The sequence below is a fragment of the Aplidium turbinatum genome, chromosome 6 (genome assembly GCF_918807975.1).
Source record: "Aplidium turbinatum chromosome 6, kaAplTurb1.1, whole genome shotgun sequence".
In the NCBI taxonomy this organism is placed as follows: Eukaryota; Metazoa; Chordata; class Ascidiacea; order Aplousobranchia; family Polyclinidae; genus Aplidium; species Aplidium turbinatum.
The window spans coordinates 30,151,407-30,167,494 of record NC_137477.1 but is presented as its reverse complement, the minus strand read 5'-3'; the positions used below and the strand labels follow the sequence as shown (position 1 = coordinate 30,167,494).

General features: G+C 37.6%; 1 protein-coding gene across 1 annotated transcript; it reads right to left on the bottom strand.

Annotated features, from left to right (window-relative positions):
- Positions 1-3,399: 3,399 nt before the first annotated feature.
- Positions 3,400-16,088, bottom strand: LOC145772578 (contactin-associated protein-like 4). The gene is made up of 3 exons (XM_082584439.1): positions 15,948-16,088; positions 9,043-9,184; positions 3,400-3,593 (listed from the first exon to the last, which is right to left on the bottom strand). The coding sequence occupies exons 1-3, from the start codon at positions 16,086-16,088 to the stop codon at positions 3,400-3,402; spliced, it is 477 nt and encodes a 158-aa protein (XP_082440565.1).

Genomic DNA, 16,088 nt, shown 5'->3' with positions numbered 1-16,088 from the left:
TGCAAACGCATTTTGTTTTCGAAAATCAGTGAATGCCTTTGGGTAGGCGTAGACCTACGCAAACCAGTAAAATGTTGACCACGTATGACAACATTACATGCCTACCAACGGAAAAGCGTCGTAGCCTAGACTATTATTAGCCTCTTGTAGTGATAGTAAGTTATAGCCTGCGCTGCTCCATCAAAGTCCGTATTGTTTTGGTCACTTTAGTGCAGGGGAGCCTCGCCCCTCCTGAAAAAAATTTGGCACCCCCTTTCAAAATCCCAACATTCTCGAGCAACAGCTACAATTATAATGATTTTGCCAATCTTTCCCGTTGCAGAGCTCCAACCTGGGCCCAATTAACTAACTTACAATTGTTTTGTTTAGTTAACAGCTAAGATGATTAAACAATTTCGCCCCTACCCCTTCCTTTGGCAACCTCAACATGTTCAATTCAACCAAGACCAACACGTGTTAGGTTGGTAGAAAAATTGTCAGAAACTGTGCAAAACAAAAATGTTTTGGAAAAGAATGATAACCTAACAAAGAGGGAATGGTTTTCCAGCAGGCCTACAAACCGGTACAAATTAGGCTATTTGATATCAGCTGTCGCTATTCTCGGTACCATACCTAATTCTAAGGGTCAGTGATAACCAATTTGTGCAGTGATAAATCGCAAAATGTGCAGTGGTAAAGCAAGTCGTTTTTGAAGACAACGCATACAAAATATAAACCCGTAATCTTTTAAGCAGTGTTTATTTTTTCTCTTCAATCCAATCAGTGTAAATAAATTTTGTTTCTAGTTTTCTGATCTGTGAAGTGTTCAACCTTGCAGCAGATATTGCTACATTTGGATCTAGCACTGCCGTTTGTGAGTGTGGATTCTCAGAGTTAACAAGGGTTGACGCTCCCACTAGACGGAGCATGTTACAACCAAGACAGGCAAACTTGGTGCTTATGGCCTTTGAACATTCTGTATCGAAATCTATCGATTTAGACTTGTTTGTGAGACGGTTTGCATCCAAACATCCGCGAATGCAATTGCAATAGACTAGCTCACGGGTGTATAGGTAGGCGGAATGTAATCATGTATATCAAAATCCTCGGCACCAGCTTCTTCGAGCCAGTTAAAGTTTTTACTCATAACAAGTACCGCTATTTATACAACAAGTCAACAATTGCTGTGTTATGTTGGTCATTGTAATATGGTTGCCGTGATTTAACTAGCGGATAAAATAAGAGACCAGTGTTGGTCTTAACACTAATCTGATATATTCCAATTTTTGTGGATACCGGTATTTAAGAGGTTAAAATGCCAAAATTATTGAAATTTTTTCGGCCCCTCCTTAACAAAAAGTTGGCCCCTCTTGCTCTGCGGTCTGGCTACGGCCCTACTTTAGTGGTCGAAAAATTGTCATCTAACTTCATCATTTTTGTGTATTACTGGCAATAGTTTTTGTCTGAATGATTAGGCTATAATCTTTTTCCCGTTTTACATCATCACAAATTGTTTGTCAGAGTGCATTTCCTGCAATCAAATTTAAATTCTTGTGATAAAAAAGTTTCCTTTGCAATAAAAATATTCGTTCTCTAGTAGCACAAAAAGAAATGCATTTTAGGTATTGCGACCGCACCGACGTCTAGTATTTAGCAGATAATTTCCGTGTCGAGCTCGCGTTTGTGCTTGGTCGCTTCTATCTTTTTCCACACTACTATACTACATTATGGCAAGTAGGGGAAGGGAAGGTAATTTGATACGGAAGGTAATTTGATACACCCCCCCTACAGAAGTGTACAAATAATATTAGTCAAAAATATTGTTATTAGGTGGAAGATCTGTGAAAATAATGCCTACAAAAATTGCACCATGCAGCAAACTCGTGTTTTCATGGCATAAATTGCAAAAATGTGTTTTTTGAGTATTTTCGTAAAATTTTTAACTCATGATTATTTTCGTCTGGAAAATTAAAGAAAAGTTTCTGAAAGATGAAACCAAACTCATTTGACAGTTCATTGATAAAGCTTCAAGGGCATGTCACGTTTTTTCTGCAATGTGCATGCGAGCATACAAAAATCAGAATTTGATAACTTTTTTTGAAAAAGGTAATTTGATACATGTGGAGAAGGTAAATTGATACATTATATTAAATTCTTTTTTGTGACTGTAGTAAATGTTGTCATTGATTTAGTTGATTTTAATAAGTTATTCTTTATTAACAAGACCTGCTACTTTGAGAAACAACTATTATATAGGCTTTCGTAGGCCTACACGCTGTCTGCTGTCAAAAAATGAGAAAAGCGCAATGCTCTCCCCTTGAATAAGAACTCTAGCCAATGATCCTTCCCATGTCCATTTCGCTGCAGAAGCTTCGCCGCACACATGGGCCTCAACAGTCGTCCTTGCACCCAAGTACGCCAACCACATATTAAATTTTCATTTATTGCTTTGCTGTCAAAGGGGATTCCTGTATTAGCTTTACTGTATCAAATTACCTTCCGTGGAAGGTAAATTGATACATTTGAGTGACGTTTTTAAAATTTCAATTAAAAAAAAAGTAACAAAAATAGAAAAGTGAAAATGTTTTTAAAAAGTGTGTAAGGGATCAGACTTTCATTTCAGCTTAAAATCAATAGTTTGTGTCACGTAATTTTCAGTTAACAGGCAAAAATGTTAAAAGTGTATCAAATTACCTTCCCTTCCCCTAACACTTTTGACTTTGCTGGTCCATGTAGCCTACTTCTAGACTTCTGTACTGGTCACTGGAAGCGCATTCGTTGAACGCTGTACCTTAGTGCAGTGCTCTTCAACTGGTGTGCACCCTGAGGTAGACCTGTTTAGAAATCAAAATTTTTCATCTTTTTTAGCTTTTCGCATTGTTACCCCTATACTTTGATCATGAAAAATCCGAAAATGACAACCTTTTTGTTCTTAAATGATGGGATATACTGCCTCAAGAAGCCTGAACATTTCCATTTTCTCCAAAATTACCCATTATTTTGACATGTTTGAGCAAAAGTATTACTTGAGTTGCTTAGCGTATGGGACCTAGTTGCTTTGGTAGGTGATACTTAGGCTATGCTAGCAACAGTGAAATTCATGAGGGTTCTGCTAAACATAGGGTGGAAGACCTGAGTCAAAAGTTGTTGCAGTTAGCTTGTCTTAATTAACGAAGGAGCTTTAACGTGGCATAAAATGCTTTAAAGATTCATTATTGTTAAGAATTCATCATAAGAATTATGAATTATCACAAGAATTCATTATTGTTCATGTTATTATTCATTATTGTAATATACATAGTAATCGATGATTGAGTGAATAGCCTACAATGTCGAAAAAGCAATCAGTTTCTTATAAGGTCAACAACAATAATATCGATGCATTTCCTTTAATCTGCATTACCAAGCATTACATCAGATCTAGTCTTGACTACGTCCACTGCATATCAATGGACCGAGTTTGTGCCAGGCTCTCTCGTTACTGTCACCATTGTCTTCAAATTGCAACTCCGTCACTGGAAGGGAATCCTTATCCGTCAAATATCCTTCATCCGAAGTTTCAGGAGAAGAGTTTTTGTCACAATTACATTTCCACCTATTGTCCTCACAGGTACCTGCAGCGGCAGCGTATCAAATAATTTGTAAAGTCTATTGGGCCGACTTATGTTTCGTTCACGACTAAATCAAAACATGATTAGAGCAATAGAATAATGCACGAGTAGCGACTTAAAAGAAACATGCGCAAACTACAGAAAAATAATAATCAACACCAAGTTAATTGAACATTCATGAGACCGTATGTAATGAATGACCCAAATAAATTGTTTGGCCCAGTAGCCAACAAGTGCTTTCGTCACTGATACGACGAGTGGGTATCAACAACAAGCTCTTGGGTTTCAACAATTGCTCACACAATTTTGATTATGACTTTTATTGCCCTCCTCTGGGTGGAAAACTTATTGCAATTGCAGGATACTTTCTCTTTATTGCAGTGGTTCTTAAACTGGGGGGCACGCCCCTCTTAAGGGGCGTGAAGATTCTCCAAAAAGGGCACAAAAGTGTTAGGCTTTTTACACAAGTACCGTATGCTGCTGTATTGTAGGCCTACAAGTCGTGAACAAAAATGTTGGCAACACTTTACTTTGTGTCACAATTACTGACTACTGGTGATGTGACCAACTGACCATGGTTTTATTTTAATATCTTATCCAAGTTCTTGTTTTCGCGATTGTTGTTTAGTCCATTGTTTGTGAATAATGGCTATTTGTGACGATTTTTGTGTGAAAGTAGCTTTTCGCACTTGCAAGTGTAAAGACACGAGATTGCAACAAACGAAACTTAACTGTAAACTTGACATGCGGTGTGCATTGTCTTCAACTAAGACAAGAATTAAACTGCTAACTTCGAAAAAGCAGCTAGGCTATTATTTATGTATAATGGAAAATAAACTTTATTTCAAAATTCAAAACGTAAAATTTATGCAGTTTGATTTTGATTTATGCTTTAACCCTATTTCCTGTGGGGGGGGGGTCGGTGGAGACTGGGTACTTTTCAAAGCAATATCATTAAAGAACTACGCGATCCACAGCTTTAAAATTTCTTGACTTTTCCTAAAAATTATTCAAGCATTTATTCCGCTTTAAATGACGTTGCTATTGTCTATAGTTTTAGAGATATGGCATGATTTTCATAACATACTCTGATATTTTAGCTAGCTACTAGCTAGCCCTTTTGTTTTCAAATTATACGGATTAATAGGATTACTGAGCGCCGCCGTGCGTGGAACTGCGACGCAGATATCTCATGAGTTGGCTTTGTTGTAAAGCATTCAACCGTAATGATTCCGCCTTTTGTTTGCAAACTCGAGTTTTGAGTTGCTTTGATTAATCTTTTAATTACATCTGAGTTGCTTTGAAATTATCAGAGAGCATCCGATAAGCTATACTGAAAAAAATGTAATTTTACATTGTTTTCTATGGCGAATACATTTTGTTTCTAACTTATAACAAGAAGCAGTAGGAAAATTCTTGACAAAACTCTGTTTATCTCATAAAACAAACATACTGATGTGGTAAGTTTCTTGATTTCTTGTCGGAAAGCAAGGAGCGCGTTCTTGACCCGCCAATAAACTTTTCCATGTATCTGTACACTTATATTCACATGAATATTTATGAATGTTGTGAAAATGTTTTATGAAAACGAGAGATTGATGGATACTGAAAAGAACTTGACACAGACTATCTAAACTGCTTGGCTTTTGTGGAAAAACACGCGCAGCTAAATTATTGTGCTTTGACAAGCATTGTGCAATGTGCATATTGTATCATCACTGAATCTTTACCTAAATGGTAATTTTGCAGTTGCTTGAGAGATTACAAAATTATTTTTTTATACGAGGATTGAAAATTGTTGATATATTTCAGCAGAAACACTATTAGGACCAACTCAATAATTTCAAACTTTTCATTCAAATGTTGGTCTTCAAAAGCTTATTTTCACAAAACGGTGTAGGCCTACATCTTTTCTCCATAAATTTAGACGTTTGTGTCATTTGGAGCAAAGTTGTTTGTTGGGTTGAAGAATCTGAAATCAATGCCTCGTTTGTGTAACGTATCGTAACGTAATTTATCAGTCAGCGCTTTTGTGCCTTTTTGTTTTCGAATACATTTCCGTGACAAAAGATTAGCTTTTGTAATAACGCCATCAACCATAGAGTTGTATTCTCTGACTGCATCTCAAACGCTATGCCATACTCAGCAATTTTTCTAAAGCATTGTTACACAAAATGCATATCTGACAAAAGAAGGGAAATATGTTGAATTGAATTATATTTTATACGGATCGTTTTCCTTGTCCTTGAAAAAAAGAAAGAACGATTTTTATCGTTTGGCATAAAAATATGTATATTGAGGTTCACCTTGGTTTGCATAATGAAAATGTACCCAAAGAATTGCTTGAAGTGATTTTTGCAGCTATTTGATCCTTCGCGATGATATCAATTATAGTTTCTATCAGATGAAACCTGTTCAAACTATTTTTTTTAAACTATGGTTCATTCAAGAATATAATACTTTGTAAATATAGCCTAGCTTACTTCATTTTTGCGTTTTTACTTCGATTTTTTCACAAGCAAGACTTTACACAAAACAAGTTATTTGCAACGTGTGTTGATTGACCATAGTAGCCTAAATGGACCAAAAAGCTGTGGCCAAAACTTGATTACTTTTTATCAAAATGTTTGCACATTGGAAACAGCAATCATTTTGTTTCAAATCAGCAAATCAATTTTTTGTCATTGGTTCAACGTCTGCAGACGTCTAATCTAATATACGACAAAATTGGTTTTCTGGGTCTTCGGTTCGGAAAAACATCATTATGATGTATTGTGACGTGGTCTATCAGCCAGCAGTAGTTTATGCGTCTTTTGTTTTTGGATGTGTGTCAATTACAAAAGATGGTTTTTGCAGTAACGCCATCAACCGCAAACTGCATCTAAAATGCTATTTCAAAATTTGAACAGAAAGAAATCTTCTAATGCGTAATAAACAACTTGACACAAAATGCATGTCCAACAAATCAAAAAAAAAATGTAGAAAACGTTATTTTGCAAATCTAGTTAACAACATGAAAAAAAACACTTCAATCATTTTGAGTGTTTTTTTTCATTTTTACGACAATAGCACTCGGCCTGAAAAAGAATTTTTTTCTATTTTTCGTATCGTTATGTCACGACTTTGAGTTTGTCACGCAGAACGGGAGTTCCATTTGGCAAACGACCTGTTCTATAGCCTACCAACACGATTTGACTAAACGATTATTATCACTACATTTTGTCACAACTGTTTGCAAAATTGTTTCATTCAAAGTGATCATTGTTGGTAAGTATTGAAACATTTCACTTTGGAATGCATCGTGACATAGTTTGTCAGTAAGGAGTTTTAGACGCTCTTTGTTTTTGGAGTGCATGATGGCCTAAAATGGAACAAGCTCCTATCGAAGCAAGTCACTACCCTTGGATAGGTTGTTGTTCAAATACCACGTGACACCATAGGCTACCTTACTTTTCTGTATTCAACCGCTACCCAGACAGCAAATCAGACACTTTTTACATTGATTCAACGTCATTAGACGTTGAAATAATGTTAAAAACGAATAAATAGCTTCCTGAGATGTGCTGTGAAATACAAAGTGTTTCTTGATCATGCATAACCAAATTCGACAGTGTGAATTTTGCTTGATTTAGTTCCAATATCAAGTAATGACAGTACGTTTGAAAAAGTATAGACTATAAACATGTGGCTCAAAAAGAACTTGAAATAGTTTTTTTTGTGGTGATTTTGTCTCATTCTCTGCAAATGTTGAAACAAAGCAAATTTTTTTTACAATGCCTCCGGCAAAACAACAAGCAAACGCGAGTCGGACGCCAATTACGATTTCATTGAAGCGTGGACGACGTCTCCCGCGTAATAGATTAAAATCTACACAATGGAATTAACCCGTCACACTCAATTATAAGTTAATTACGAAGCAATTTCTCAAGTCAAATAAAAAAATATAACCAACCATCAAATTATTTGATTTTTCAAGTTGCGCTGTTGAACAAATTGCAAAAGAGTTTCGATGTTATGTTGTCAGATAAATTATCTACACCATGTGAAAATTTGATTGATCTATCTTGCGTAGTTTTTGAGTTACACGAGCTCAAAGTGATAATGTCGAACCGACCCCCCCGTCCGCAAGTCAACTGGCCAAAATACGTCACAGGAAAAAGGGTTAAAGGCATACTAAAGGAAAATTTCAAACCGGAATTAAGCATTAAACTGAGTAAACTGAACATTCAAGAATACATTTCAAAAACAATTACCCAAAAAAATTTGTTTTCAATGGCGCTGGCAAGGCCCAAAGTCCAGTGTTTCATTTATTTTCATTTTTTTCAAAATGACCAAAACGTGCAAACACAGCTCAAGAATACGTCATAAAGTCCAGCAATAACAAAAACCACGTTACCAATCTGATGTTTTGAGCAAACTGTCTGCTGTTTTGATGTTAAAATGTGCTGTTTTGATGTAAATACATACATAGCCTACAGTCAAATCGCCCGCAGTAACAATTATTGCGTGATCGGTTGATTGCTAGACTTTATGACGTAGACTTTATGACGTTCTTTACAGTCGCACGCTTCGTTGCTCAGGCCAATGTCGTTTTGAAAGCTCTGACAAAAGCACGCGCACAATGGTGGTCAGACCGCAATGGGGCAAAATTTTATTGAAAATCGTTTTATGGTAGCAAGTTAAACACAAAGAACGTGGAAAATCGCCAAGTCAGGTTTTTCCTTTAATACCCCTTTAAACGAGAAAAGGAAAGCACAAAGTTTTACAAATGACGCCAAGGGGGCGCAGCCAAACAAGTGTAAAAACCTCTGCTTTATTGATACCAATTCAGTTGATGTTATTGGTATATTGTTGAAAATTGAAAGTAGCCTATTTTATGTAACAACCGAAGTAGGCCGCTACCTAAAAAAGTATCATAATACAGCTACAATTACATTAAATATAGTTATTACTTTCTAAAACCTCTACAGCCTGTTTCACCATAAAAGGGGGATCATCAGAAGGTCTTTATTCAAATAGAATGAAGACCTACATGCATTGCTATTAGTCTATTTTGATAAGATCCTTCTGATGATCCCCCTTTTAGAGTGAAACAGGCTGTAGAGGTTTTAGAGAGCAATTACTACATTTGATGAAATTTACTCTGCTTGGTTTTTCTGCTTGGCATTGAGCACTTTTTGTAGTATTTTTAGTATTTATTGCTTAGTATACCGTACCTACATTTATACAATTTTCAGTGCTATGTTAATGTACCTTATTTTCTTCATATATAATATACAATTTAATTCGCTCTGCTTTACTTTTTTGCTTAGCATTGAGCACTTTTTGTAGTATTAATAGTTTTCATTGTTTCAATTTAATTCATATGTAAATGTGCATTCGACAATGGAACTCATATCGAAATAATTTCATCATAATCATCAGAACATTTCCATTAATGAAACTATCTCACCAGTTTCTCCACATGCACAATAGCGGTCCCTACGTGACGTAGCTCCTCCCCAGTATATCTGTGCTGATCCATCACGTGACAACCAGGCAGCCTGTGTTGGGTTGGCGACGTTTCGGAACATGACTGAGCCATCACATCGATACTGAAAGACAACCAATAAGTGAGATTTAAAACTCTTTACTACAAACGTACTCTACAGGAAACTTAAATTCAATCCACAAGGTAAACTTGGATCCATCTTGAGGTAAATTTTGTAACGAAGAGGTTCAAAATTTTCTCATTCTTTTAGTTTAAGCCATGCAAATTTTCAAATTGCACAAAACGGCAATGAAACCAATTATACTAAACAAGTGGCCTGCTAGAAATTTATGGCCGTAGTTGTTACATTCCACTGCTAATCTCAACAACGACGGTACTACGACAGTTTATCGAACGACAGTTCATCGAACGACAGTTTATCGAACGACAGTTTATCGAAACGACAGTTTATCGAACGACAATTCATCGAACGACAGTTTATCGAAACGACAGTTTATCGAAACGACAGTTTATCGAACGACAGTTTATCGAACGACAATTTATCGAACGACACAGGGCCGTAGCCAGACCGCAGAGCAAGGGGGGCTAACTTTTTTTAAGGAGGGCCGAAAAAATTTAAATGGGCAAAATCATTATCAATGTAGCTGTTGCTCTTGAATGTTTGGATTTTGCCAGGGGGGCGAATTTGTTTTTAGGGGGGGGGGGGCGAGGCCTCCCTGGCTCCCTGCTGGCTAGGGGCCTGGAACAACAGTTAATCGAAAACCTAACCCCTAACCTAAAACCTAACCCTAACCCCCAACCCCTAACCACTAGCCACTAACACCTAACCCCTAACCGTAACCCTACTCCTAACCCTTAACCCCCAACCACTAACTCCTAACCACTAACCCCTAACCCTAACCCTTAAATTCTAACCTTAACTCTTAACCTCTAGCCCCTAACTCCTAGCCTCTAGCCCCTTCGATGAATTGTCGTTCGATGAACTGTCGTTTCGATAAACTGTCGTTCGATGAACTGTCGTTTCGATGAACTGTCGTTTCGATAAACTGTCGTTTCGATGAATTGTCGTTCGATAACTGTCTTTCGATAAACTGTCGTTCGATGAACTGTCGTTCGATAAATTGTCTTTCGATAAACTGTCGGGTCACGACAACGACATGGTTTGGTTGGTTTGTTAGTTGGTTTTTAATCTTTACCCTCGGACTGACAAAGCCTTGATCGGTTATTCCTGGTAGTTTCGCATATCTGTAGAGGCTCTTGACGCAGGGCGGGTTACCTAGATTGACGGAGTGAAGTTTCCGATTGTTGAAGTGTTGTTGCCGGGGAATTATTCCATTCACTAGGTGCCGCTGAATGGAGAGCAGTCCTGAAATGCGTTGCTCAAGCGCACACCCCGAGAGTCGAACCAGCTCCATGTGATCTTGAGCCGGTCGCGTAACCACTGAGCTATCGGGGCGGACATTATTGATTACAAAAGTACATACCGGTAATTCTGACTCAAACATGTAGGGCTTTTGTAGGCATGGGGTTTCAAAATGGTTGCAAACCGCACCATGCAGTCAAGTGCACGTTTGGTCAGCACAGGATATCAGGAAATCTGATATCAGAAAATAACAGAAAATAACTCAGAAAATAACTTCAAGACATAACTTCCCTGGGTATAATTGAATTTCCGCAAGATGATGATGTTGTTTTTGCTAGTTTGTTTTATTTGTTTTCGTCATTGATTCGTATCGCCAAGTTGTAGGGCAAAGTGGGGCGTGTTGTCAAAATTTTTACAAATCAGCATATATCTCGTTCTGTACCAATGGTATCAAGATGCTTGATAGTGCAATTGAAAAAGGTATCATTCGACTTCTTTTAGCTACAGCTAAAGTTTTTCTGGATTATTTTGTTTTTACATAAATGCATGTTTAATGCAAGTAAATGGCCTGTGACAACACGCCCCACCCCGGGGCGTGTTGTCACAGAGCATGGGGCGTGTTGTCACAAAATTTCTGCACATGGTTTATGACTAAAATATGACAGAAACCAACAAAAAATGGTTTTAATACAGGCTGAACGAATAAAAAAATATGGGAAATGCAAAAAAATTTAATTTACAACATATTGGTAAAAATTTTATGCCCATTATCAAAAACAATAAAAATGTCAACTTGAGAATTATGTGTCACTATCGAATAATGTGTGTATCATTATCTAATATTAATTTTTATTTCCCAAAAAAGCGTTGTATTTTAACAAATACGCATATTACCTCTTTGTATAAGCACAAATAATTTTTTATGTTTCTTAATATAAAAATGCACACCACGGGGCGTGTAGTCACAGCTGTGACAACACGCCCCGTGGTATGAAATCACGTGGTTTCAACAACCATGTGCACATCTCTACTTGCATCTCTTATCTGTTTGGTATGATGAAAAAAGCAGGCGTAAAGCTAACGAATGGTATCTTTCCTGATCAGTTATGATCAAACCTTAGTTTGCCAGACCATTTTTTAGTTTAGTTATAAAACCTGATTTTGCCCAAAATTCAATGGCACTCCTCATAATTTCTGCTGTGGTGATAAATTTATTAAACTTTACTGCTTATACGAAAGAGAACTGAAAACTATGCCTTCCATTGAAAACTCGTGGTTATACGCTTGGGTTATCACATGGAAATCGTGCTGTGACAACTCGCCCCTGTGACAACACGCCCCACTTTGCCCTATCTATTTTGTGAGTCGTGCAAGGCATGGTGCGTTGCGCTTGAAATGGCTTTGCCCGTGGTAGGATTTCTTTGTGGGGTTTTCTTTGCCTGCCTTGCTCTTCTTTGCTATGAGCTAAACGCATCAAGACGTGTTCCCCTCACGACCATCAGCACTCTTGATAACGCACCATGGCCGACAGGGGCGCCGGAACGATTTTTGACTGGGAGGGGCAAGATTGCAAAAAAAGGGCACTTTTGTTTACTAAAAGGCTAATTTCTTTTCAAGTTTTAAAATAAGATGTAGCGATAATGCTAATCTATCAGCTCACTATGTAGGCTATTGAGTAATGATAGCCTACAAGTGTCCGGTATACAAAGAAGGGCATCATGCTATGTTATAATGATGTAACCTACTGTTAAGCCTTAAAGCAGCCTGTGGCCATGGCCGCGAAGTAGTGCTTGAATGACCGCCGGTGCTACTTCCTCAATCGGCCCAGTTTGGCCGCCGGTCTCTTCTAGCCAATTATTTAATTTCGCAATAGAATGATCGTGGAATAGCTGTCGAAAACATGTAGTATCAAAGAGTGACGCAAAATTAGGCCAGCGCGCCATAATCGCCATTGTGCGGGAATAATTGTTATTGATGGAATATATCCATCTGCGATCACCAGCGCTGTAAGTCTTGTTGACGTGTCTGGCAATACTGTCCTTTGTATGTCGATTTGATGTTGTCGGACATTGAATCGTTGTTAAAAAGGAGAACTAGGTTAGTTGACATCCCAGGGGAAAAATTTTTTGATCATAAGTTATTTTGCAAAAATTATGCTTCTTTTAGTAATGTCCTTCACATCATTGAAATACTTATTTTATTACCTTGCCGTCATCGCCAACACATGTCGAACGTTGTTTTTCGTTGCTAAACAGAATTCTAGGGGAGTGGCGAACTTCTTTAAAATCAGCCACATTGGAGACACTCGTGCGAGTGTCGTTAGATGGTTCCGCAGTACTGGATTACAATCCCGATAAAGCAGTTACTGCGTGGTGCAACGATTTTATTGTAGGACGTCGCCCAGGCCCAGACTTCAACAATGCTAAGTGATCATTTTAGCATTGTTGGAAGTTTAATTTTATTTACTTGTGCTATCGTTATTTTTATTTTGTATTTTGGCCTCCAAGCACGCAGATTTGGCCGCCGAGAAGGAGCTCCCGGTAGGCCACGATGGCTGCCGAAAAAAAAACCTAGTTTTAAGGCCTGTACTGTGTTGCAGTTGCAAAATTTTGTGCCGTAAATATTATTTTGAGGCAAGAATGAAAGATTATAAATAGGCTGCTAAAAGCGAATAGCAGAAACTGTTATATTGCAAAATGTGCAGTAGCTTACATGACTTTAAAAGGGCACCATTGCCCCCCCTGCCCCTCCATCTGCAGAAAAATTTAGGGCAGGGGGGCATCTGCCCCCCCGCTTCCGGTGCCCCTGATGGCCGATCTTCATAGCAACTGTCCATACAAATCTTAAATATATCAGCTAAAGCTATTTGGGCTAATAAAGCTATAGCTTAAATATAGGTTGTTTATAACAGTTTCTTTTTTTTATTTTCCCTTTATATCTTAAATTTTTCTGAAGGTGGTTGCGACCGTGCCAAATTTCTCAACTCAATAACTTACTTCGGTCACAAGCACGTTTTAACGTTCGCGTTTTGTCGCTTCTACGTTTTTCTCGACCTTTGCTATGTTGACGTGTATTGTTTTTGATATGATGGTCAAAAATAAAAAAACAACTGAACTGATGCCTGAAGGTAGACAAGACAATTGCCTTTCTGTTCACTTAATCTAAATGTTCAACCACCAGGCAGTGGCGTAGCCAGAATTTTTTTTTGGGGGGGGCCAAATATTTGATGAATTGAAGAGAACGACAAAATGTTTGATTTAAGACATCGCCACCTGATGTGCAGTGGCGCATCCTGGTGGGTTAAGCAAGGGAAGCAATAAAGCTGGTGGGGGTTAGAGCGTGCCGAAGGCACGCGTATTCTAGGGGGGTCCGGGGGCATGCTCCCCCGGAAAATTTTTGCAAAATTACACTTAAATAATGGATTATAACGCTTTCTGGAAACACTTTCAGGGTAATATTTGTATGAAACTTATTAGCAGATAAACAGCTATTAACTTATTAAAGGTAGCTCTTATCTACACACAAACGGGCAAAAACTGCGGCTAAAATTAGAGAACACAAAAAACTCAGCTACACAAAAACTCTACAGAGTAAGCGATTCTGAAATTGCTTCCACAGATTTGCGCGATTTACGATTTGCAAAATTTATTGGTGTCTTTCTGTGTGTCTAAAACAAGTCCTGGGGGGTGTTAATAGCCAGATGTCTTGGAAAACAATATAAATTTATACAAATTATATTATATTTTCAACAAAGGGTTCAACTTCGGAATCCAAACTTTGAAAATTTGGGGGGGGCCATGGCCTCGTTCGCCCCCCCCTGGCTACGCCTATGCCACCAGGTAGGCCTATAAGCCTGGACACGACAAAAAAGTGTTTTTATATTCGAGAAAAGGTAAAGGCGTTTGAGCTGCTACAAAAAGACGGAAATTAACATTTTGTTTAAACAAAATTTGAAATGAAAAGTTTGAAATGAACATTTTCGAATTGAATCAAAAGTGGATAATTGCAATTCCTAGAAAAATTGTACAGTTGCATCATCCCATAGAGTATGTGCATTACATTTCCAAACGGATGACTTTATATCAAATTCTACTGATCAAACATCTCATCGCTATAATGCTCGTGCATCAAAAAAACTGATAAGACCTCGTTTAAAACCATTAGCAGTTCCTCATGTATTCCATAATTTGCCAAGTTATTTATCTACAGGTAACCCCAAACATCGTAGTAGGCTACTGCAGCATCCACAGTAGGGTGGCTCGTTTTTGAACTTTTTTTTTTAATTCTCTCGGGGTAGTGAGGAAATGGTGCCAATGAGTGAGAAAACGCTCATGACAAAATTTGAGATTCGTAAAAAATTGTCTTCAGCCTCCTCATGGGGCCCAAAAATCGAAAAATGGGGTTAAAAACGCAATTTTTTTCAAAAATATTTTTAGATTGGGTAGATACAATATTGTTTAGATATATCTAAATAACCTATAAAAAAAAATTGAAGTTTTTTTTTTTTTTTCTTTTTTTTTTTTTTATTTCGCGCAACGCTCAGAGTTCAAGAATCAAGATGGATACCACTTGAAAAATTGAAGTCATTTGAACTATTCCTTCAGCTTCCTCACAGCTTCTGAAAATTTTCATTTTGCTGAAAATTTCGCATTTTTGTTTGTGGTTACATAACTTCGTCAGTGACGTAAATTCAAATATAAGACGTCACTTTTTCCTACCAAATTAACCCAATTTCATTAAAAAATGACGCAACAGCTCAGGGCAGGTCTATAAAGAGGAATACAATGACGTTTCATAGCTGGCAAAATGTCTAACGCAATTATGTATCTTGTAACCACCCACAAAAATGCGAAATTTTCAGCAAAATGGAAATTTTCATAAGCTGTGAGGAAGCTGAAAGAATAGTTCAAATGACTTCAATTTTTTTTCTTAGGCTACTTAGATATATCTACACAATATTGTATCTACCCAAACTAAAAATAAATTTGAAAAAAAATGCGTTTTTGACCCCATTTTTCGATTTTTGGGCCCCATGAGGAGGCTGAAGACAATTTTTTACGCATCTCAAATTTTGTCATAAGCGTTTTCTCACTCATTGGCACCATTTCCCCACTACCCCAAGAGAATTTAAAAAAAAAGTTCAAAAACGAGCCACCCTAATCCACAGCTTCAGAAAGATGGAACATGGATGACAGCTGCGGCTCTTCATAGGCTACGTTGATTACGACACTTCACTTTGTGACGTCACAAACGTCCCACAAATTGTAAAATTTCAACCTAAACGTAATCATTCGTCATTAAGGTCAGATCCTCGCTACATTTCTGTTAAGTCGATTACCATTGCCAAGTAAACAAAAAACATCAAAACCCTGCTTATGCCGGGCGGAAAAACTGAGTTCCTCATCCCGTAGTAAAGTCCCGAATTTACAATTCCATTTCATACAAATGTTGATTTTCATTTATCCTACGTAGTCTTGCTGCCTCTCCAAACACAATAGCCTACCTTTGTAAATGGATGGGGGTGGTAAGAAGTTCCATTGATAAAATTTCCATCCAAAGCAGTGGGTTTGACATAGTTGGTGGTGATAAATCCTTTTGGAGAGTGATGGTTTGAAATGACATGGTTAACGTAGGGACAGTACAT

Bases quoted from the DNA above. Each gene is read 5' to 3' on its own strand.
- LOC145772578 (XM_082584439.1), bottom strand. From the start codon at position 16,088: ATGTACTGTCCCTACGTTAACCATGTCATTTCAAACCATCACTCTCCA. The intron at 9,185-15,947 runs GTAGGCTATTGT...GTTGTCTTTCAG, and splicing joins ACCCCCATCCATTTACAAAG to TATCGATGTGATGGCTCAGT. The intron at 3,594-9,042 runs GTGAGATAGTTT...CTGCCGCTGCAG, and splicing joins TTGTGCATGTGGAGAAACTG to GTACCTGTGAGGACAATAGG.